Below are 22,039 nucleotides of genomic sequence, written 5' to 3'. Positions count from 1 at the left end.
CTCGTCCCCGCCTCCCTAACCTGTTCTTCCTCACACCTATCCCCTCCTCCCACCTCAAGCCGCACCCCCATCTCCTACTGACTAACCTCATCCTGCCCCCTTGACCTGTCCGTCCTCCCTGGACTGACCTATCCCCTCTCTAACTCCCCACCTACACTCACCGTTACTGGCTCCATCCCCACCTCTTCGACCTGTCTGTTTCCTCTCCACCTATCCTCTCCTCTATCCATCTTCTATCCGCCTCCCACTCTCTCCCTATTTATTTCAGAAACCCCTTCCCCTCCCCCTTTTCTGATGAAGGGTCTAGGCCGGAGACGTCAGCCTTTCTGCTCCTATGATGCTGCTTGGCCTGCTGTGTTCATCCAGCCCTGCACCTTGTTGTCTCGGATTCTCCAGCATCTGCAGTTCCTACTATCTCTGTATTTTCACAACGTCTGGCGTGTTTGGTAAGACGTGAAGCTGCATATTAATGAGGTGAGTCAGCTCATTAACCAGGCATTTAACAAGCAATAATCCCCTTTAATGGCAACTCACCACTACCTAGTGGGAAGCGTAGTGTTTCTGGGTATAGAATACATAAAAAACTCAGTGATGAACTCACCGTGTTGCTTGTGAAATGTGTAAAAGATGGAATGAGATGCTCGTGTCCAATTCAGCCACAAATCCGATCATATCTCATGTCATGCAGATCCTTATGAGATTTCACCCAGTGATGTTTCAGTGCAACAAACTAACACATAGGAACACTGAAGTCAATGGCTGATCAAGAAGGACAAAGGGCAAAGAGGAATTGTCTGGTTAGCTCAAGATTTTTTACTGTATGCTGTTTGCCCATGTGGATGAGTAAAGAACATGGGTTCAGTTACTGGCTTGTGCTAAATTAACTCATCTTGGCTCAGGGAAGGATAGGGACATTAATTTGCTTCTTGGCTAGATTCGGGATAGGAAGAGTTCAATTTCCTGGTTTCTAACTCTGACCAATACCAGATGACCTTGCTGAAAAGTATGCGTGTCAGGTCTGGAGAGGATTGGGCTTACTTCTGATGCTTTATCAATGAACTTCCAATGCTAAAGAAGACTAGCTATGAATTAGGGAAATAATTAAGACTGCAGTTTACAAGATCTGCTGTGGAACCTGTGGAAAATAAAATCAAAGAGAAAGCTGTTTGCAACTCTAGAAGACACGCGTGTTGAAATTGATGGTATGAGGCAACTATGGATTACTTAGTAACAAAAGCAGAAATTGCTGGAAAAGCTCAGCAGGTCTGGCAGCATCTGTGGAGAAAAATCAGAGTTAAGGTTTTGGGTCGAGTGCCCCTTCCTCACAACTGTTCCAAGGAAGGGTCACTCGATCCGAAACATTAACTCTGATTTTTCTTCACAAATGCTGCCAGACCTGCTGAGCTTTTCCAGCAATTTCTGTTTTTGTTTTTTATTTACAGCATCCACTGCTCTTTGAGTTTTTATTACGGATTAACTATTTATTTCAGAGATTCTTGAGTGTTTTGATTGTCAACATGGCTTTATGAAAGGGAAATCTTGACCTACTAATTCTTGAGAGCTTTGTAAGGAAATCCAAACCCTAGTGGATAGAGAGGAACCAGTGGATGTGTTGTATTTAGATTTCCAGAAGACGTTTAACAAGCTGCCTCACAAAAAGTTAAGCCATAAGTTAAGAACCCATATTATTGGAGTTGGTATATTGGCATGGATAGGGACTTGGCTCATGGGCAGGAAACAACAAGTGGGATAAAGGGTTCTTTTTCAGGTTGGCAGATGTTCCATAGGGATTAGCACTAGGGCTGCAACAGTTCACAATATTGATTAATAACTTGGAGAAAGAAAATAAATGTACTGTAACCAAATTTGCAGATGACTCAAAAAATAGGTGGAAAGGCAAGCTGTGAAAGACATGCAGACAGTTTAGAGAGGTTAAGTAAGTGGGGAAAAAAGCACTGGCAATGGTGTATAATGTGAAAAAATGTGAAGTTGTTTATCTTAGAAGGAGAAGCAAAAAAACGGAGTATTGTTTAAATGCAGAAAAAAACTGTAGAAGGCTGCAACACAAAGAGTATTGGGGGTAACACAGTGTGGAGCTGGAGGAACACATCAGGCCAGGCAGCATCAGAGGGGCAGGAAAGCTGACCTTTCGGGCCAGGACCCTTCTTCAGAAAATGTCTTGGTCTTGGTCTTGGGGTACTTGTGCATGAAACATAGAAAGCAAGCACACAAGGTGCAACAGGTAATCAGGAAGACCAATGAAACGTTGGCCCTTATTTCAAGGGGGTTGGAGTCTAAGAGTGGGGAAGTCTTACTGCAACTGTACAAGGTGCTGGTGAGACCACATCTGGAGTACAGTGTGCAGTTTTAGACCCCTTATTTGAGAAAAGATATCATTATTTGGAGGCAGTTCAAAGAAGGTTCACTAGGTTGATCCTAGGTATGGAGGAACTGTGTAACGAGCAAAGGCTAACCAGTTTGGGACTCTACTCACTAGAACTTAGAAGAGTGAGAGGTGAATTCATTGAAACATAATGGATTCTTAAGGGGCTTGACAGGGTAAAAGCTGAGAGGATGGTTCCCCTCATGGGAGACTGTAGAACCAGAGGGCAGAGTCTCAGAATAAAGGGGCACCAATTTAAGACTGAGATGAGGAGGAATTTCTTCTCTCAGAGGGTTGTGAGTCTTTGGAACTCCTTGCAACAGAGAGCTGTGGGGACAGAGTTCCTTATGTATGTTTAAGGCTGAGATAGATAGAATCTTGATCAGTAGGAAAATCAAGGGTTATGGGGAAATGGCAGGAAAGTGAACATGAGAAATGTTGGATCAGCCATGATCCTATTGAGTGGCAGAGCAGACTTGAAGGGCCAATTGGCCTACTCCTGTTTCTATTTCTTACGGTCTTTATTGATTATGTTCTTAACATGGGGGAGCATAGTATTTATTACAAGTTGCTCTGATCTGGAATGAACATCGAACAGATTCAATGAAGGCTTTCTAAAGGGAATTAGATTAAAACTTGGCAAAAGGAAATAATTGTGAGGTTGTGGGAAAGAGCAAGAAAGTAGGATTAAGTAGATAGGTTCTTTCAAACAGCAAACCTAAATAGCACTAGGTCAAATCATCTCCTACATGCTGTATCTTTCCAAGATTATATGTCATTTCACAAATATTAGTCATAACTATACTGAACGTTAGCTGTGTGTATGAAATACTTTTCGGTATGAACTGTCTTGGAGCCAAGAACAAGTTCTGAAACTTGTCAGCTGGATGTTTTTATTGCACAGTTTATTTTTCCATTCCTTTTTGCAAGTAGCTTTTCCTCTTGTGTTTGGCAGATTTTGTTGAGTCTGCTGTTAACAGAGATCTAGGGAAAGAAATCTTTGGTGGCTGTTGTAAGAAGACATACTTCGCCTGTAGGTAAGTGTAAAAGTTCATTTAAATTACACACGGCCTGGGGTTGCTAACGGTGGAGCCTGGTGCTGTCGTTGATACAGATGGTTAGAAACTGCTACTTCTGTACAGGGGGCAGAATTTAAAATGCAGCTCAAGCCGGTTCGATGGCGCAACATGAAATCATTTCCAACTCTCAGAACAGAGGAGAGGGATCTTCACTTAGCGTCTAACAATCTCATATTTAATTTTGGGAATATTTTGTACTGATTCGAGGTGTCTTAATTGGCAAGTAGTTTCCTTCGGTAGATTTGACTTCCCAGAAGGTTAAGAAAAACAGTAAAACTTGCAAATGAGAGACACTGGTCTAAGTCATCTTGTATAGTTCAAAATGGATCTCCGGTATGACCAGTAGATTCAAAGTCTTATTGGCTTTTTCCTCTGGGTCAGTATTGAAAGAGAGACACTGAATTGGAGAGTTTTTTTTCTCTAATCATATGGGTTTCCAATTCAGACTATTCTGTGGGTACATTTTCTGAATCCAAATTAACTAAAAGTTCAAGCATTTATTTATTTGTTTACTTATTTTCTTTTCGGCAGATTGGAAACCATTTGCTCCTAATCGCTAGATGTTGGTCCCACGTGCGTACTTGTGACTCTGTTTTGTTATGCATGCTACAATAGCCGAGACCCTGTATAAGAAAGATCTCATTAGCTATCTGTGAAAGACAAATACTGACCTTTAATCACTAATGGTTAAGAGTGACAGTAGGTTGGGGAAGCAAGGCTGATGACCACTAAGATAAGGCTGGTACTGCTTTGTTGCTGCAGTGGGATAAATGTTCCTGGGCAAACATTCCTCATTAACATGACTTACCCTGGGCCTGCTAATGGTAGCTTTAGTGGGAGACGGTGTGGAGGAGGTGAGTGAGAGCCTCCATCTGTGCTGGGATATTGGGTGAATACAAGGTTGGCCTCAGAGTAACATTCCCCAGACTCAAACATTCTTCTGACATACATTGTTAAGAATGATGGTCCTAGAAAGCCTGTCATCCATAGAAGCATACTTCAGCTTGAGGAAACACATGAAAAGATCGAATTAAAAACTGGGGCCAGGCATCAGGTCGATGAGTGAATACATCATGCGATAGAGATGGATTAATGCATCTCACAGTACAGACACAAGACATGTATCAGTGCTTGTGAATGAGGTCACATTTCTGCTGTAACTCTAATCATTATGAATTTGGTCACGACCTTCTTTCAATCATTCCCTTCTCCAGCAGTACCACTATCATCATGATATGACCATGCAAGCTCACTCCAAACCATCTGCTGTCTCGCCTTCAGTAAGAGCTCTGGTTCTGAAATCAGTGCTGCCACCATAATCAAGAAGTGTGTTTTTGAACCTACCTCTACCTTTAATCTCTCACCTTCTGCTTGCTTCTTCTTCCCCTTGGCATTCTCATCATGTTCACACAAAGAGCACAATCTACACCTTACCATTTATTACATTCCTGCCCTTACACTTGTACTTTTGAAGGAAACTCCATCTAGCTGTCTATCACCTCAAATTTCCAGTTCTGGTCCACATTATTAGTATGAGCTTTGTTATGGGCTTTCACTAATGACCTTATTACTAATGTTACATATCTTGATTACGTCCAGGAATCATCTGTGCTTACCATAGAAATTTTTGAAGCATCTGATACGACCTGTGTTGAACAAGTTACTGCTTAATAGCTTCTCATCAATGTTCATAACTATCTCATTTTCTTGGGAAGTACTCTTTCTGTGCTGTATTTGGTAGACTCTTCATTCATGATTCATGTATTTCCTAGAGCTTCCCCACTCAATTCCTTCTTAGTATCAATGATCTCCTCTACGCAGCTTCTGACTATCCTCTGGTGATTTGATTCTAGATATTAGCGGGTTCCTTCAGAGCTTTGGTTGTCAAGGGCATGTAAACTCTGTTGTCAAGGGCATGTAAACTCTGTACCCCTCAATGCATTGGCTGGTTTGCCCCATCCTCAGCAGCTCTCTAACTCGAAAGAAAACAGTAAAAAAAATTATTTAATCCTCTGAAGGGTCAGTTCCTTCAAGCGCCCAAGACCAACCAGCAGCCTTTGCTTCTGATGGTGTCATCTCTAGCTGTTTTATTGATATCCCTTGTTGAATGATCTGCTCAGACCACAGATGGAACTCTTAAATTATTTACTTTATTCTTCCAAGATTATTGTTCCACTTCTCCATTGTCAGATACACCTTAATGTGAATCATTTGAGTCCACAGGCTGCTATTCTCAAAAGAGGTCTTGCTATTGTCCTATAAATCTAGACAAGGTACAAGAAAATGCTTATAAACATCTTTCTTTTTCTCTCTCTATCGTCAAGGGTAAATGCTGCCAACAACCTTCATTTTTGTTACTTTTATGCCTCTTGTATGTTATCCTAAGTGCTCTCCCTCCTCCCCCATCCTAAAGAACCATTACCATTCTCCCTTGTTCCTTCTTACATCCTTCAGGCCTTCATTATCCATACTTAACACCAGCTACCCCCGATATGCCTCATTCATTTCTCTCCTCGATCCTTCACCTTAACTGCTCAGTTTGAAGTAAGTTATTCCATCAAGTAGATGTACTGAACGGGAGCTGACTGTGACAATCAGCAGAGAGGAGAGATGGGAAAAAATTACAAAGCTAGAAAGCAACTAGATTGAGGAATGAAAATAAGATTCCATTTCTGTCAACAAAGCAAGGTGTTACATTCCAGATGAGTAAAAGAAGAATTCATGTTGTATAAGATGTTCTCTTGTGGTGCATCACTGTCTCTGAACCAGGCAATTCCAAGGTTCATATACCACTCCAGGACTTGATGCTCAAGGAAGGCACTATCATCATGTGGCCAAACAGGCTGAGTGTTAACCTTCCAACACATGCCAGTGACAGGCATAAAGAGCTGGCGAGATTCCCAGTTAACCCTGTGATGGAAAGAATATTGGAGCTTCTGCCATCACTATCAATACAAACCAGGAGCAGGAATACATTCATTGAGCCTGCTCTGCTATTCAGTGAGATTGTGACTAATCTGAATGCACCATGCTCTTGCCTCCCTCCCATAACCTCCGCCCCCTTGCAAAAGTCTCCAGACAACAGCATGCATGCAAAAAGTGCAGTTTGCCCCTCCCCCATGTAAACTGTAACGCACTACTCCAGAATAGAAACCTTTGATCTCTGGGACCTGGTGATAAAATTATTCTGGGCAGCCTTGATTCATTTCCTTTCAGGTTTCCTACATGTATTTAGCACAGGTCTGTAGCAAATCACACCGAGTAGCTGGGTTAATGGTGAAAAGCGAAGTTTCAGCGGACTAAAATTCCACACCTTCACCAGACCTCTACTAATGACCTCCTTTCAATTGTTAGTTAATTAGGTAGCAAAAGAAGCATAAATTAAAGGCAGCATACCCATGTAAAAACGAAGTCAGTTGTCTATTTTAATACAAGGCACAGAAAATTGACGTCACTCTTGAACCCATGCTAAATGTCCGATTTTGAAATTCTTACACTGCAACTTCCAAAAAATGCATACAGCACTTTATAAATTCGCAGTGGGAGCTGGAAATCAGTTTGCAATCAATAAAGTACTTTTGATGAGTTGCTCCTGCTGTAAAATATTAATTCAACCTTGTCTGTGCCAAATTATGTTGATACATATGTCTATGCTAACCCCATGACCATATTAAATTATTTTAGCAGCTGGTCACATATTAAAGGCATTTGGAATGGCTCTTATACCATAATACATTTTACAAAAAAAAATGTCTGCATGGATGGGATGTATGGGATGATACAGCTGTATCCATTTGTGTAAAAGTACTATAGGTAAAATTTCCCAGTGAATAAATAGTGATGAGATGCACAGCTCCCTGTCGTTCACATTCCATTAGCAACAGAACAAAACTAACTTTCAGCTCAACTGTCATGTGTGCAAATTCAGCTTCTATTGCAACTTAAGGCTCTCACTTAACAACTAACAAATATGGAGTCACTTATGATCATATAGGCTTTCAAATTATTTTTTTAAACATTCTTCTTATTTTGACAGGAAATATGATTCCGGTCACAGAGTTTAAGCAGTTTACTGACCATCAGCCTGCATTTAGAGTGTTGAAACCATGGTGGGACGTCTTCACTGACTACATAGCCATCGCCATGTTGATGATCGGTGTGTTCGGATGCACATTACAGGTATGTCTCCAAAGACTTTAAGAGCTAATGTTAATTATTTTAGTATCCTTTAGCCACTCTTCTTCTATTCCAAGCTGATTACGATTCTCCTATTTCATGAGCATCAATTTTGTTAACCTATGGAATGTTTTACGACACTACCTTTAAATCCATATAAACAGCATCTATTGCACTACCTGTGTCAATCATCTCTGTGACTTCATAAAAGAATTCAACTGGATGAGTCAAGTATAATTTGTCTTTTACAAATCCCTGTGCTGGCCCCCCTCAATTAAATCAAACCTCTCTCATTGAGTTATTTATTTCTTTGTTGTTTCTAAAACCTTGCTGACCACTGATGTGAAACTGACTGGTTGTTAGCTATGAGGAAAGTCCTTACAACTGTCCTGGAACAAAGTTGCCACAAATGCCACTCCACAATCCTCTGGAACCTCCTTCGTATCGAGGAACATTTTGAAGAGATCAACCATCTCCTCTTTGTTATTGTTTTGTCAATATCCTGTTTCTTGGTTAACACGGAGGAATTATGTTTCCTAGCCGAGTCCTACGCCTCAGGATATTTCAGTCTGTATTGAGAAAGTTCCCATTTTTAACCCGGTTGGTGGTAACAAAGGTTTGAATTATCTTAATTGTTCAGCAAAAGCTTTCCCCATTTCACTGGTGTCATGAGAAATAATGAAGAGCCAGTTAGAAGGTTTACTTACTGCATCACAAAAGCTGTATTCTGTGGCACTGGACTGTATGCTACTTACTTACTTTTGCAGCCTCTTGGCTTTCTCTGTATTGCCCGCAAAGAATTAGGCTAGTGAATAATAAAGGAAGGATATTAATAAGAGGGTTCAGAAGAGATTTACCTGGATGTTGACAGGTATGGTAGGTTTGAGTTATAAAGAAAGGCTGAATAGGCTGGGACTTTCTTCACTGGAGCGTAGAAGGTTGAGAGGCGATAGAAGTTTATAAAATAATGAGGGGTATAGATAGAGTGAATGGTAGTGTCTTTTCCCTAGATTGGGGGATTTCAAGTGTACGGGGCACATTTTTAAATTGATAGGAGAGAGATTTATAAAAGACATGAGGGGCAACTTTTTTACTCATGTGTGCAGTGAACTGCCTGAGGAAGTGGTGGATATGGGTACAGTTACAATGTTTAAAAAACATTTGGGTAAGTACATGAATAGGAAAGGTTTAGAGGGATATAGGCCAGGAGCAGGCAGGTGGGTCTTGTTTAGTTTGGGATTATGTTCGGCATGGACTGGTTGGACCAAAGGGTCTGTTTCTGTGCTGTATGACTCAGTGACTCTATGACATATCCTCATAACACATGGCTGAAGATCTTGGTGATGTGGATTCTCCCAAAGGAGGAGAGCTTTGGCCTTGAAGTCATCATTGTGAGTAACGAGTCAGTTACGAGTGGTGTACCACAAGGATCAGTTATTTGTGATTTTTGTAAATGATTTGGATGCAGGAGTGGAAGGGTGGATTAGTAAGTTCGCAGACGATATGAAAGTGGGTTGAGTTGTGGATAGTGCAGAGGGCTGTTCCAGGTTACAAAGGGACATTGATAGGATGCAGAGCTGGGCTGAGAAGTGGCAGATGGAGTTTAACCCTGAAAAGTGTGAGGTGATTCATTTTGGAAGGACAAACTTGAAAGCGGAATACAGGGTTAATGGAAAGATTCTTGGCAGTGTGGAGGAGCAGAGGGATCTTGGGGCTCATGTCCACAGTTCCCTGAGAGCTGCCACCCAGGTGGATAGAATTGTTAAGAAGGCGTATGGTGTGTTAGCTTTCATTAATAGAGGGATTGAGTTCAAGAGCCGTGAAGCTATGCTCCAGCTATACAAAAGCCTGGTTCGGCCACATCTGGAGTATTGTGTCCAGTTCTGGTCACCTCATTACAGGAAAGATGTGGAAGCGTTAGAAAAGGTGCAGAGGAGATTTACCAGGATGTTGCCTGGAATGGAGGGAAGGTCTTACGAGGAAAGGTTGAGAGAGCTAGGGCTTTTCTCTTTAGAACGACGAAGGATGAGAGGTGACTTGATAGAGGTGTACAAAATGATCAGAGGTATAGATAGAGTGGATAGCCAGAGACATTTTCCTCGGGTGGAGGTAGCTATTACGAGGGGGCATAGTTTTAAAGTGATTGGAGGTAGATATAGGGGAGACGTCAGAGGTAGGTTCTTTACTCAGAGAGTGGTCGGGATGTGGAATGCATTGCTGGAGAGGGTAGTGGAGTCGGCCTCATTAGGGGCATTTAAGCAGCTATTAGATAGGCATATGGATGATAGTATAAGGTAGAGGTGGAGGTTAGATAGACCTTAGTTCGGCACAACATCATGGGCCGAAGGGCCTGTACTGTGCTGTACAGTTCTATGTTCTATTGCAAGTGGTAGTGGCTTTCAAACAATGGGAAACAACAAGAGACACAGTTAAACGGCAGGCAATTCTCAACCGGGGGCCAGGATGGCTTTCATTCCTTTGGTAAATTTGATTGCTACCTTGATACTGTATCAGATCAATGGGATTGGTTACCTTAGTTGGTTGGATGGCTGATGTGTAATGCAGAGTAATGCCAACATTAATTACCACACTGGCAGAGGTTACCATGAAGAGCTTAAGGCATGGTAGCAGAATTAGGCTATTTGGCCCATCGAGTCTGCTACACCATTTAATCATTTTTGATATGTTTCTCGACCCCATCATCCTGACTTCTCCCCATAACCCTTGTTCCCCTTACCAATCAAGAACCTATCTATCTCTGTCTTAAATACACTCAATAACTTTGCCTCTACAGCTTTCTGCACCAATGTGTTCCACAGATTCACCAACCTCTGGCCGAAGACAGTCCTCCTCATCTCGGTTCTAAAATGTCGGCCCTTCACTCTGAGGCTGTGTTCTCAGGCCCTAGTCTCTCCTATGAGCAGAAAGGCTTCTCAATATTCTGTACATATCAGTAAGATAGCCCTCATCCTTCTAAACCCCATTGAGTACAGACGCAGAGTCCACAACTGCTCCTCATATAACAAGCTGTTCACCCCCACAGTCATTCTTGCAAACCCAATTGCTGACAGTATTCCAAATGTGGTCTGACCAGAGCCTTATACAGCCTCAGCAGTACATCTCTGCTCTTATATTGTAGCCTTCTTGAAATGAATGCTAACATTACATTTGCCTTCCTAACTGTCAACTGAACTGTAGGTTAACTTTAAGAGAATCCTGAACAAGGACTCCCAATATGCTTTTTGTTTCAGATTTCCGATGCCTTTCACTATTTAGAAAATGGTCTACGCCTCTATTCTTCCTATCAAAGTGCAAAACCTCCCAATTATTGGGACCACCTGTGACGTATCTCAAATGAGAGAACAGTCCTGTCATCCTCTGGGATTATGGTGCCTTTACCTTTATTAGATTACAGTTAGACTGTAGAACCTATGACATTCCAGTGAACGTGCTGGACATATATAAATAATAATACATTAAATTCTGCATATTTGATTGTATTAAGATATTTGAATATTACTTAATAGTTGAATGAAGTTTCGCTAATTTGCAGGTTGAGTAGTTTGAACTTTCAGACTATCAATGATGCTCACTCATTGATAGGGATGTGCTGCCATCTGCTGGATCGCAAAGGCATTGTTAAAAGGAGCTTGCTGCAGTGTGACAGGCTGTTCCTGGAACTTGCGTTGTAATCCCACTCGATGCCTAACGTTCCCCTGAGAATTTTCGTACAACAGCATAAATCTATATATTTATGTACTTATTGACTGTTGGATCTTCTCTGGATCATAACTAAAACAATGATTCTTTGGTAAATTTCAATTATTCCCTTATTTCCATGAAAAGCACATGTTTAACAAAAAACTCTGCAGCACTATAGGTATTTCAGTGGGTAGCAGTCTTGCCTCTGAATCAGAAGGTTCTTGCTTTACGTCCCAGTCAGACAGTCTCAGCTGACACTCCAAGGAGTGATGTTGGGTGGCACAAAAGACCCCAGGCACTAGGGCAATAGATAAGGCTGAAGCATTTTCAACTAGAAGTGCCAAATGGATGATCCATCTTGGCCTCATCCACTGGCCCCTCGTATCACAGATACCAGTCTTCAGTCAATTCGATTCACTCTACATGACACCAAAAGAACAGCTGGGGGCAGTGGATACTGCAATAGCAATGGGCCCTGACCTCATTCTGGCATTAGTACTGAAGACCTGTGCTCCAGAAGTGCGGCACACCTAGCTGAGCTGTTCCAGTGCACCCACAGAACTGGCATCTACCCAACATTGTGGAAAGTTGCCCAGGTTATGTCCTCTTCACAAAAAGCAGGACAAATCCAACCCGGTCAATTACCGCTCCATCAGTCCACTCTCGATCATCAGTAAAGTGATGGAAGGTTTGGAGTCATAGAGTCGTACAGCACAGAAACAGACCCTTCAGTCCAATTTGTCCATGCCAACCAGATATCTTCAACAAATCTAGTCCAGTATCTGGCCCCTATCCCTCAATACTTCCGATACATATACCCATCCAGATGCCTTTTAAATGTTGTAATTGTACCAGCCTCCACCACTTCCTCTGGCAGCTCATTCCATACACGCACCATTCTGTGTGTGAAAATGTTGCCCCTCAGGGCAACCTTAGTTCCCTTCTCACCTTAAACCTGTGCCCTCTAATTTTGGACACCCCCACCCCAAGGAAAAGACCTTAGCTATTCACCCTACCCATGCCCCTCATGATTTTATAAACCTCTATAAGGTCACTCCTCAGCCTCCAACACTCCAGGGAAAATAGCCCCAGCCTATTCAGCCTCTCCCTCTAGCTCAAACCCTCCAACCCTGGCAACATCCTTGTAAATCTTTTCTGAACCCTTTCAAGTTTCACAACGTCTTTCCTATAACAGCGAGACCAGAATTGAACATCATAGTCAAAAGGTGGCCTAACCAATGTCATGTACAGCCACAACATGACCTGCTAACTCCAATACTCAATGCACTGACCAATAATGGAAAGCATACCAAATACCTTCTTCACTACCCTGTCCTCCTACGACTCCACCTGCACCCCAAGGTCTCTTTGTTCAGCAACACTCCCCAGGATCTTACCAATAAGTTATAAGTCCTGCCCTGATTTGTCTTTCCAAAATGCAGCACCTCACATTTATCTAAATTAAACTCCATCTGCCACTCCTCAGCCCACTGTCCCATCTGGTTAAGATCCTGTTGTACTCTGAGGTAACCTTTTTCGCTGTCCACTACACCTCCAATTTTGGTGTTGTCTGCAAACTTACTAACCATACCTCCTATTATCAACAGTGTTATCAAGCAGTACTTGCACAGCAAAAACCTGCTCACTGATGCCCAGTTTGGATTCCGCCTAATATGAACTCAGTTCTGCCTAATATAAATGCAAAGCAAACGTGGGCCAATAAAATACAATTCAGAGGAAGGGTCACTTGACCCGAAACATTAACTCTGATTTCTGCCCACAGATACTGTCAGACCTGATTTGATTTGATTGATTTATTGTCACATGTACCGAAATACAGTGAGAAGTTTTGTTTACAAGCGGTAAATCACAGATCACAGGAAGCATAGGATGCACAGATCAAAAAGACTTAGAGGCATACAGATGACATTGCAGGTTACATTATTTCAGGCTTGAGTCCTTTCAACAGTCTGATAACAGCTGGAAAGAAGCTGTTCCTGAACCTGCTTGTGCATGTGTTCAGTCTTCTGTATCTTCTGCCTGACGGAAGAGGTTGTAGGAAATCATTACCAATGGGTCTTTGATGATGTTGGCCGCCCTTTCCCAGCAGCAAGCCATGTAAATAGAGTCTGTGGATGGAAGGTTGGCTTCCATGATCATCTGGGCTCTGTATACCATCTTCTGTAGTCTACAGTCCTGGGCAGAGCAGTTGCCATTCCAGGCCATTATGCACCCAGACAGTTTGCTTTCAGTGGTGCATCTGTAGAAGTTAGTGAGGGACCTTAGGGACATGCCAAATTTCCTGAGCCGCCTGAGGAAGAAGAGGCATTGTCCTGCTGAGCTTTTGCAGCAATTTCAGTGTTTGCTTCTGATTTAAAGCATCCTTCTTTCGGTTTCTTTTTAGATATTTATAGTTGTTTGGTTGTGTAGAACTTGAGATTTGCTGAAAAAAGATATTATTTTCAAAGCTTTACATCTTGCATTCATCAGGACATATTTGCAAGAATACAGTCTCTATCAATTGGAACCCCCTTCCAAGCAACCAGTACACTTATGCAGTGTAATTATTGTTTTTTCCCTTGAGTTAGTATTCTTGCAAAATTATTTGCAAAACATGAACTCTGTTTCTCTCTCCACGGATGCTGCCAGACCTGCAGAGTTTCTCTGGCAGTTTCTGTTTTTATACTCAGAAGCAACTTCCTTGCTTAGAGAGTGTGAAATGATGGGCTTGAGTAATGGAATGATTGAAATGGTATCAACGCATTTAAACATGTCATGAAGTTTGCAAATAACAAGACAATGGAGTACTTAATGAAAGGCAGGACACTAGGAAGCTCAAAGGAACAAATGGATCTTATGGTCCTTGCCCACGGATCCCTGGAGGCTACAAGTAGGTTATTCAGGTGGTTAAGAAAGCATAATGGACACACCTTTGTCAATCACACCATAGATACTGGTTCATGAAGGCAGCTCACCACCACCTTCTCAAGGGCAACTAGGGATGGGCAAGAAATGCTGACCAAGCCAGCAATGCCCACATCCCACAAAATGAATAAATTTTTAAAAAATTATTATAAGAGCAGGCAGGTCATGTTGGAACTGTGCAAGACTTTGGTTAGGCCACAACTTGAGTACTGTGTGCAGTGTTCTGGTCACCCCACTATAAAAAGGGTGTGATTGCACTGGAGGGGGTGCAGAGGATGTTGCCTGGGTTGGGGCATTTTAGCTATGAGAAGAGGCTGGATAGGCTCGGGCTATTGTTTCTTGAGCACAAAAGTCTGAGGTGGAATCCCAACGGAGTGTATAAGATTATGAAGGGCGCGGATAGGGTGAGTAGAAAGCAGTGTTCCCCATTGCTGAAGGGTCAGTAATGAGGGGGCATAATTATAAGGTGAAAGGCATGAGGTTGAATTGGGATTTGAGAAAAAAATTGGGAGGCCAGTGTTGGCGGGAAACCTCACAACCTCTAATATGTACGTGGCTGAGCACTTGGACATGAAGGCTGAGGGCCAAGTGCTGGAAAGTGCGATTAGTGTGGATCGGTTGGTACAGAGCCAATGGGCAGAAGGGCCTCTTCTGCACTATGTGACTCTTTGACTCTAAGGAATAGTAGTTTTGCTCACCTGAGGTATCAGTAGGAAGGTCCTGTATAGCTTACCTGGACTGATAGGGTTGAATGGCCAATTTCTGGACCTTTTGTTCAATGTAATCCTATGTCCTGACCAAATCTGAACTAATCTCACAAAAAAAACAAATTTGTTTTTTTGTTGTCATTCTGTGTCTGTGGGATCTTCCTTTGCGCACATTGTATTTCCTTTTCCTCTCAGACAGCTCTCTGTGTAATTCTTCCTTACAGTACAGTGGAGACAGGCCCATTAAACCTGGTTAAGTCTGTGTTAGATTCAGGATTGACAAGGGAGTCTGAAGGGTGTAGCACATGGCCAGGAGAGTAGAGTTGAGGCCACAACCAGATCAGCCATGATCCTATCAAATAGCAGAGCAGATCTGAAGGGCCAAATGGTCAACTCTGGCTTCTAATTCCTATGTACGTTCATTACAATGCTTCAAAAGGAGTTATTTGACTATAAGGCACCTTTGTGATCTGAAAGCCTTTATGTAAACAAGTTAATTCTTTATTGTGAGCAAATCCATGTTAATGTTTTTATAGTCAATAGTAACTAAGTGAAAAGCTGAGATCAGCCTTGGCACAGACTGACCTCTTTTTGTCCTATAATTGCCATGATTATATGATTCATTGATAAGTATTCTAATTAAACTTGCTGGAAGGTTGTACCTTCTAATGACATGTTTCTCTTTACCTGTCTCTTTCCCAGGTCATGCAAGACAAGATCATTTGCCTCCCGAAACGCATCTCACCCCACAATCTTCACCCTGTTCAAAATCAAACGCTGGTCAACATTACCTCGGGTCAGTTTGTGACACCAGCAATGTTGCCATTATCACGCCCAACCTCTCGCACTTCGATTGAAATGAAGGGACTGAAAACTAATCTTGACCTTCAGCAGTACAGCTTTATAAACCAAATGTGCTACGAGCGTGCCCTGCATTGGTATGCTAAGTATTTCCCCTATCTCGTCCTGATACACACGCTGATCTTCATGCTGTGCAGCAACTTCTGGTTCAAATTCCCCGGGTCCAGCTCGAAGATCGAGCACTTCATCTCGATCCTGGGCAAGTGCTTCGACTCGCTGTGGACCACCCGCGCCCTGTCCGAGGTCTCTGGAGAAAATCCCGAGGAGAAGGACCATAAGAGCAGCCAGAAGAGTCACCAGGTTCGGGTGGCACCGGGACTGCCCAACGCCGAAAGCAACCTGGTGAAAACGCAGTCCTTGCGCTCCATTCCCGAGAAGATAGTGGTGGAGAAGCCAACCGTCAGCGCTCTAGACAAAAAGGAAGGGGAGCAGGCGAAGGCACTGTTTGAAAAAGTCAAAAAGTTCCGACTGCACGTGGAGGAAGGGGACCTTCTGTACTCCATGTATGTCCGTCAGACCATTATTAAAGTCATCAAGTTTGTTTTTATCATTGCATATAACAGTATCCTGGTCTCTAAGGTCAACTTCACCGTGGATTGCGAGGTCAACATTCAGGAGATGACTGGCTACTGTAAGTTTTCCTGCAATCACACCATGGCCCACCTGTTCTCCAAGCTGTCCATTTGCTATCTGTGTTTTGTCAGCGTTTATGGCCTCACCTGCCTGTACACCCTGTACTGGCTCTTTTACCGATCCCTTAAAGAATATTCCTTCGAGTATGTCCGCCAAGAGACTGGGATCGACGACATCCCGGATGTGAAAAACGACTTTGCTTTCATGCTGCACCTGATAGACCAGTACGACCCTTTATACTCCAAGAGGTTTGCAGTCTTCCTGAGCGAGGTCAGCGAGAACAAGCTGAAGCAGCTGAACCTGAACAACGAGTGGACCCCAGATAAGCTCCGGCAGAGGCTGCAGACGAACGCTCAGAACCGGCTGGAGTTGCAGCTGTTCATGCTGTCAGGTTTGCCGGACACGGTGTTTGAACTGACCGAGTTGCAGTCTCTTAAGCTGGAGATCATCAACAACGTCACCATCCCAGCCACCATTGTGCAGCTGGTGGACCTTCAGGAGCTCTCCCTGTACCAGTGCTCCGTCAAGATCCACAACGCCGCCCTGGCTTTCCTGAAGGAGAACCTCAAGGTCTTGCGAGTCAAGTTCGATGATGCCCGCGAGCTCCCACACTGGATATATGGGCTGAAGAGTTTGGAAGAGTTGCATCTTCAAGGCTCTTTGAGCCCTGACCTCTCCAAGAACATCACACTGGAGTCATTGCGGGAACTCAAAAGTCTCAAGGTGCTTTGCATCAAAAGTAACCTGAGCAAAATCCCACCCACGATCGTTGAAACTTCCAGCCACCTTCAAACACTGTGCATTCAAAACGATGGCACCAAACTGGTGATGCTCAACAGCTTGAAGAAAATGGTGAACCTCACTGAGCTGGAGCTCATCCACTGTGACCTGGAGCGAATACCCCATGCTGTCTTCAGCCTGATTAATCTTCAGGAGCTGGACTTGAAGGAGAATAATCTGAAATCCGTTGAGGAAATCATCAGCTTTCAGCATTGCCGCAAGCTCACCTGCCTCAAGATGTGGCACAACAGCATAACTTACATCCCGGAGCATATCAAGAAGCTCTCGAGCCTTGAGCGTCTCTACTTTAACCACAACAAGATTGAGGTTCTGCCCTCACATCTTTTCCTGTGCAACAAGCTGAGGTCCTTGGACCTGGGCTACAACGATATCCGGTTCATTCCTCCCGAGATAGGCGTCCTCCAAAGTCTGCAGGACTTCACCATCACCGGCAATAAAGTGGAGAGCCTGCCCGATGAGCTGTACTTCTGCAAGAAGCTGAAGACGCTGAGAATTGGCAAGAACAACCTGTCCGTCCTGTCCCCGAAGATCGGCAACTTGATGCACCTCACCGTGCTGGAGCTGAAGGGCAACCATTTCGAGGGGCTGCCCGCAGAGCTAGGGGCATGCCGGGCACTGAAGCGAAGCGGCCTACTGGTGGAGGATGCCTTGTTTGACGTGTTGCCATCTGACATCAGGGAACAAATGAAGACGGAATAGAATGTGGTCAAAAGGGACAGTCTAAATGTCAGCCATATTGTCACCACTTTTAGAATCACGTGACCCTTGATGGGTGAGTCTGGCCGTGAGCTAGTTGTGGTCTCCTTTTCTTTGCTTGTTTTCCTTTCAAATTGTATAACTCAAGAGAGTCACTGCCAACACTTTTTACATTAATCTTGTATTTTATAATCTATCATGTTCCTTTTAGCTGCACTATGTGAAACATCTGATGGAATTAGAGCGGATTGAGTAATTAGCAGCTTGCCTGTGTTGTTGTTAACAAATTTTAAGCGATGGATTTTAGTGCATTACAAAACCTTTGGCTTTTTGCCAGAGAAACGTGACCAGAACAGACCATTGCCTTCCCACACTGTGAGGAAGTTATCGGTGTGGATATGACTGACAGAAATCTCTGTCTGTGAACTTGTAACCAGCCTTTTTTTTTTAGAAAAAGATATTTAATATATGAAATCTGAATTCTGTGGTGAGACGAGATGTTGATTTCTCCCAAATTTATTTATTTAATGAAAAGAAGTGAAATGTGCCTTTTATAGGGTGTCAATACCCGAAACTGCTGTGCAAGCTGGTAAATCATGACACTGAAACACATAAAAGATTTCAGCCAACTGATTCAAATGCTTATTGCTTATCAATTTTTCAGTATAATGTACTAGCAGGGAAAATAGGATTTTGCACTAAAAACAAAAGGATTGTTATTATGACACTAAAGGAGGCTATTTGTTCAATTGTAACACAATAAGCTAGTAACAGCTGAAGGGACACTGGAGGATTGGTTACAGGCTGTGTTGGGGGCCTTGATGCCACTTGTTAGGAATATTGATATTTGGAGGCTGCAGTGGAACTAATGCTATGCATAGTAGCTGGAAAATGAGGTATGCTAGTGCAAACTCTTGTCAGATTGATCTGCATCTGTACAGTCTATGGGGCAATGGAAGACTGTAACCGTGTTATAGCATCCCAGTATAGTGGCTTTGAGATAGCAGAACATAAGAGATCAAACTGCTGCTGGAAAAGTGTTGGTAAATAAGAAGTATTTAATACACTACAAAGAAAGTTTTTTTTAACGATTGTATGTAGGTTGGCAAATCACAGTAGGAGCAGTATGACCTAGTCAAAAGTTAATTAAGAGGATTAGCGACAGGAGTTCAAAGTATATGGTCTCAACCTGGTCAAATGTCAATTTATTTTTAAGCAAACTATTTAAAAAAGCTCTATACACCTCCATGTACCTATATCTATATGTGTATATAAGATGTACAATATAATTAATTATTTTGTTTGTGGGAGAGGGCCATTTAGAATGTAAATATAAAAATGTAAGCCTGGCAATCTGAGATTATTCAGACTAAGTCATAAAGACTAAAGACATAAGACATAAGACTAAATCATAAATTGCAAACCAGGGCGATAGTGTAGAACATGTGGCAGTCTTAACACTAAATTAACTAAGGGTTAACTCTGTGAGCCTATAGTTACAGAATGCACATCCCTCCACTTTTCCAACCATATGTGTCAAACAAAAACTTACATTTGCATGCACTTCCTATCTGCAAAGCCTGCTTTCCTGTCATCAGTATTTTACATCGTACCTCTGTCAACATTTTCCCGTAATCGATTTGTATTCTTGCATTCCCAATAGGAGGCTATTGCACCATTTGATTTTATTAAACATTTATAATGAGTGCAGGCTGCCCAAAAGACACTTTCCTTCAAAACAAAAGGTACCTCCAGATCTGACCCAAAGTAGAACTAGCCACAGGTTCAACAGCCGAGAGAGCGCGCACGCGCGCGCGCACACACACACACACACACACACGTACGTACACGTGCACACACACACACACGCACACACGCTGACACACATACACGCACAGGCGCGCACACACACACACACAGACACAGACACACACACATGCACACACACACACACAGGGACAGACACATGCACACATGCTGACACACATACACACGCACAGGGACACAGACACAAGCACACATGCTGTCTCTCTCACACACACACACACACACGCACGCGCGCACACACACACACACACACACACACACACACACACACACACACAGACAAACACACATACACACACACACACACACAAACACACACACACACATACACCTACCTAATGGATTTGACTCAGAGAGCCAAGCTAATGCCAAGCTATAATGCAGCTCCTGCGTCAATGTAAAATGGAAATCACTTAGCCGGAATGTCATGGCATTAGAGGAGTCCAGATAATTGTCTTAATTATCAAGGGGAAATTTTAGAGCTTCCTTTCTTGAAATTTACCCATTAGTCATATTATCAGGTCATTGTTCAAGAGTTAAATGTTGAGAAGGTTTTATAGCAGTGTGTGGTTTGTTTGATAATTTTGGTGAAAGTACCAACGGGCCTTTTTCCAGTCCAGGCTTTAGATAAACAACATTCCATACTTTATACAACAGGAGATTGTACACACAGTTTAATGCTTAACTGTTTTGTTCAAAACTTGATGTCTCATGATTAGAATTACTTTGTCTCTAAATGAAAACAATGAAAGAAAAATTAAAAGAGAAGCATTCAAAAGCTACTTATAGAAACATACGCAGTAGAAGCAGGAGCAGGCTATTCGACCCTTCGAGCCTGTTCCACTATTCAGTATGATCATGGGTACTCATTTAACTCAGTCCCCATTTAACTCAGTGCTTTCTCCCCATAACCTTTGGTCCCTTTGGCCTTAACTCCTTATAGAGACATAGAGTCCTATAGCATGGAAACAGACCCTTTGGTCCAAACAGTCCATGTCGAACGTAGTCCCAAACTAAACTAGTCCCACCTGCCTGCTCCTGGCGCATATCCCTCCAAACCTTTCCTATTCATACATCCATCCAGATGTCTTTTAAACATTGCAATTGTACCCGCATCCACCACTCCCTCAGGTAGTTCATTCCACACATGAACCACCTTGCGTAAAGATTTGCCTCATGTCTTTTTCAAGTCTCACTCCTCTCACCTTAAAAATGAGCCCCTTAGTCTTGAAATTCCCCATCTTAGGGAAAAGACAACTACTATCAACTCTATCTATACCTCTCATTATTTTATAAACTTTCTTCAGGTCACTTCTCAATTCCTACGCTCAGTGCAAAAAGTCCCAGCCTATCCAGCCTTTCCTTATAACTCAAACCTTCCATACTTGTCAACATCCTGGTAAATCTCTTCTGAACCCTCTCCAGCTCAATTAGTGAGTGACCAGAACTGGACGCAGTATTCCAGAAAAGGCATCACCAATGTCCTTCTTGAAAACATTCATTATTTTGGCCTCAGACACTTTCTGTGGCAGAGATTTCCGCAGGCTCACCACTGTCTGGGTGAAAACATTCTCCTCATCTCAGTCCTAAATCGCTTACCCCATATCCTCAGACAGTGACTCCTTGTTCTGGGTTATAGGTGCGCAGCTAAAAGTAAAGGGCTTTCATTTTACACTTCACTTCAATCCCTGGATTTAGAAAAAAATTCTTCATCTTCTAAGCTTGAAATGTGAGGAGCTTCAAGTTTAGAAACAGGAAGCCACACTTGTACTATCTTGCACAGGAGTTGTGTGCAATAGGATTACCCAAAACAGGAGAAGAATCTCATGTTCGGATCTGTTTTTCCAACAATGCCAGAGTCTAACCTGAACTTTAACACACAATCGTATTAGCTGCCCTGTCCTTCAGTTTTAGACTTCTCACTGCACCTTGTGCCAAGTAAACATCATTGAGCTCAAGCTAATGGCCTCTGACTAATCTGTAAAGATGCCCCTCCACACCAGTTACTAGTTGTTGTATGAGAGCATCATACTTTGACTTGTCTTTTGAAAATAGTCTGTCCACGTGTAGGAATATTTTCTTCTGTTTGACATGTCAACCCTCTGACAACCTAGTTGAGGGAGAAAGAAACTCTTTGCATTTGAGTTAGAGATAGTAGGAACTGCTGATGCTGGAGAATCTGAGATAACAAGATGTAGAGCTGGATGAACACAGCAGGCCAAGCAGCATCAGAGGAGCAGGAAAGCTGA

At 42.7% G+C, this 22,039-nt stretch overlaps 2 protein-coding genes across 3 annotated transcripts in view; both read left to right on the top strand.

Moving 5' to 3' along the window:
* The window catches only part of LOC109917916 (volume-regulated anion channel subunit LRRC8C-like), a 33,904-nt gene extending 15,879 nt beyond the window's left edge, over positions 1–18,025 (top strand). Inside the window, exons 2-5 of one of the 2 annotated variants that reach the window (XM_020517807.2) lie at positions 3,339–3,420; positions 3,994–4,035; positions 7,499–7,641; positions 15,675–18,025. In XM_020517807.2, coding sequence (XP_020373396.1) covers positions 4,023–4,035; positions 7,499–7,641; positions 15,675–17,966 — 2,448 coding nt within the window. In that variant the 5' untranslated portion in view covers positions 3,339–3,420; positions 3,994–4,022 and the 3' untranslated portion in view covers positions 17,967–18,025. The remainder of the gene's footprint in view (positions 1–3,338; positions 3,421–3,993; positions 4,036–7,498; positions 7,642–15,674) is intronic. The other variant, XM_048601924.1, reaches the window with a different exon arrangement.
* LOC109929888 (volume-regulated anion channel subunit LRRC8D-like) overlaps positions 17,975–22,039 on the top strand; it is a 148,953-nt gene continuing 144,888 nt past the window's right edge. Inside the window, exon 1 of the mRNA XM_048601912.1 lies at positions 17,975–18,039. Within this exon, the coding sequence (XP_048457869.1) occupies positions 18,036–18,039 (4 nt within the window). The 5' untranslated portion in view covers positions 17,975–18,035. The remainder of the gene's footprint in view (positions 18,040–22,039) is intronic.

The sequence above is a fragment of the Rhincodon typus genome, chromosome 10, assembly GCF_021869965.1.
Source record: "Rhincodon typus isolate 14 chromosome 10, sRhiTyp1.1, whole genome shotgun sequence".
In the NCBI taxonomy this organism is placed as follows: domain Eukaryota; kingdom Metazoa; phylum Chordata; class Chondrichthyes; order Orectolobiformes; family Rhincodontidae; genus Rhincodon; species Rhincodon typus.
Note: the sequence above shows the minus strand (reverse complement) of the source record. Positions and strands in the feature narration are given on the sequence as shown.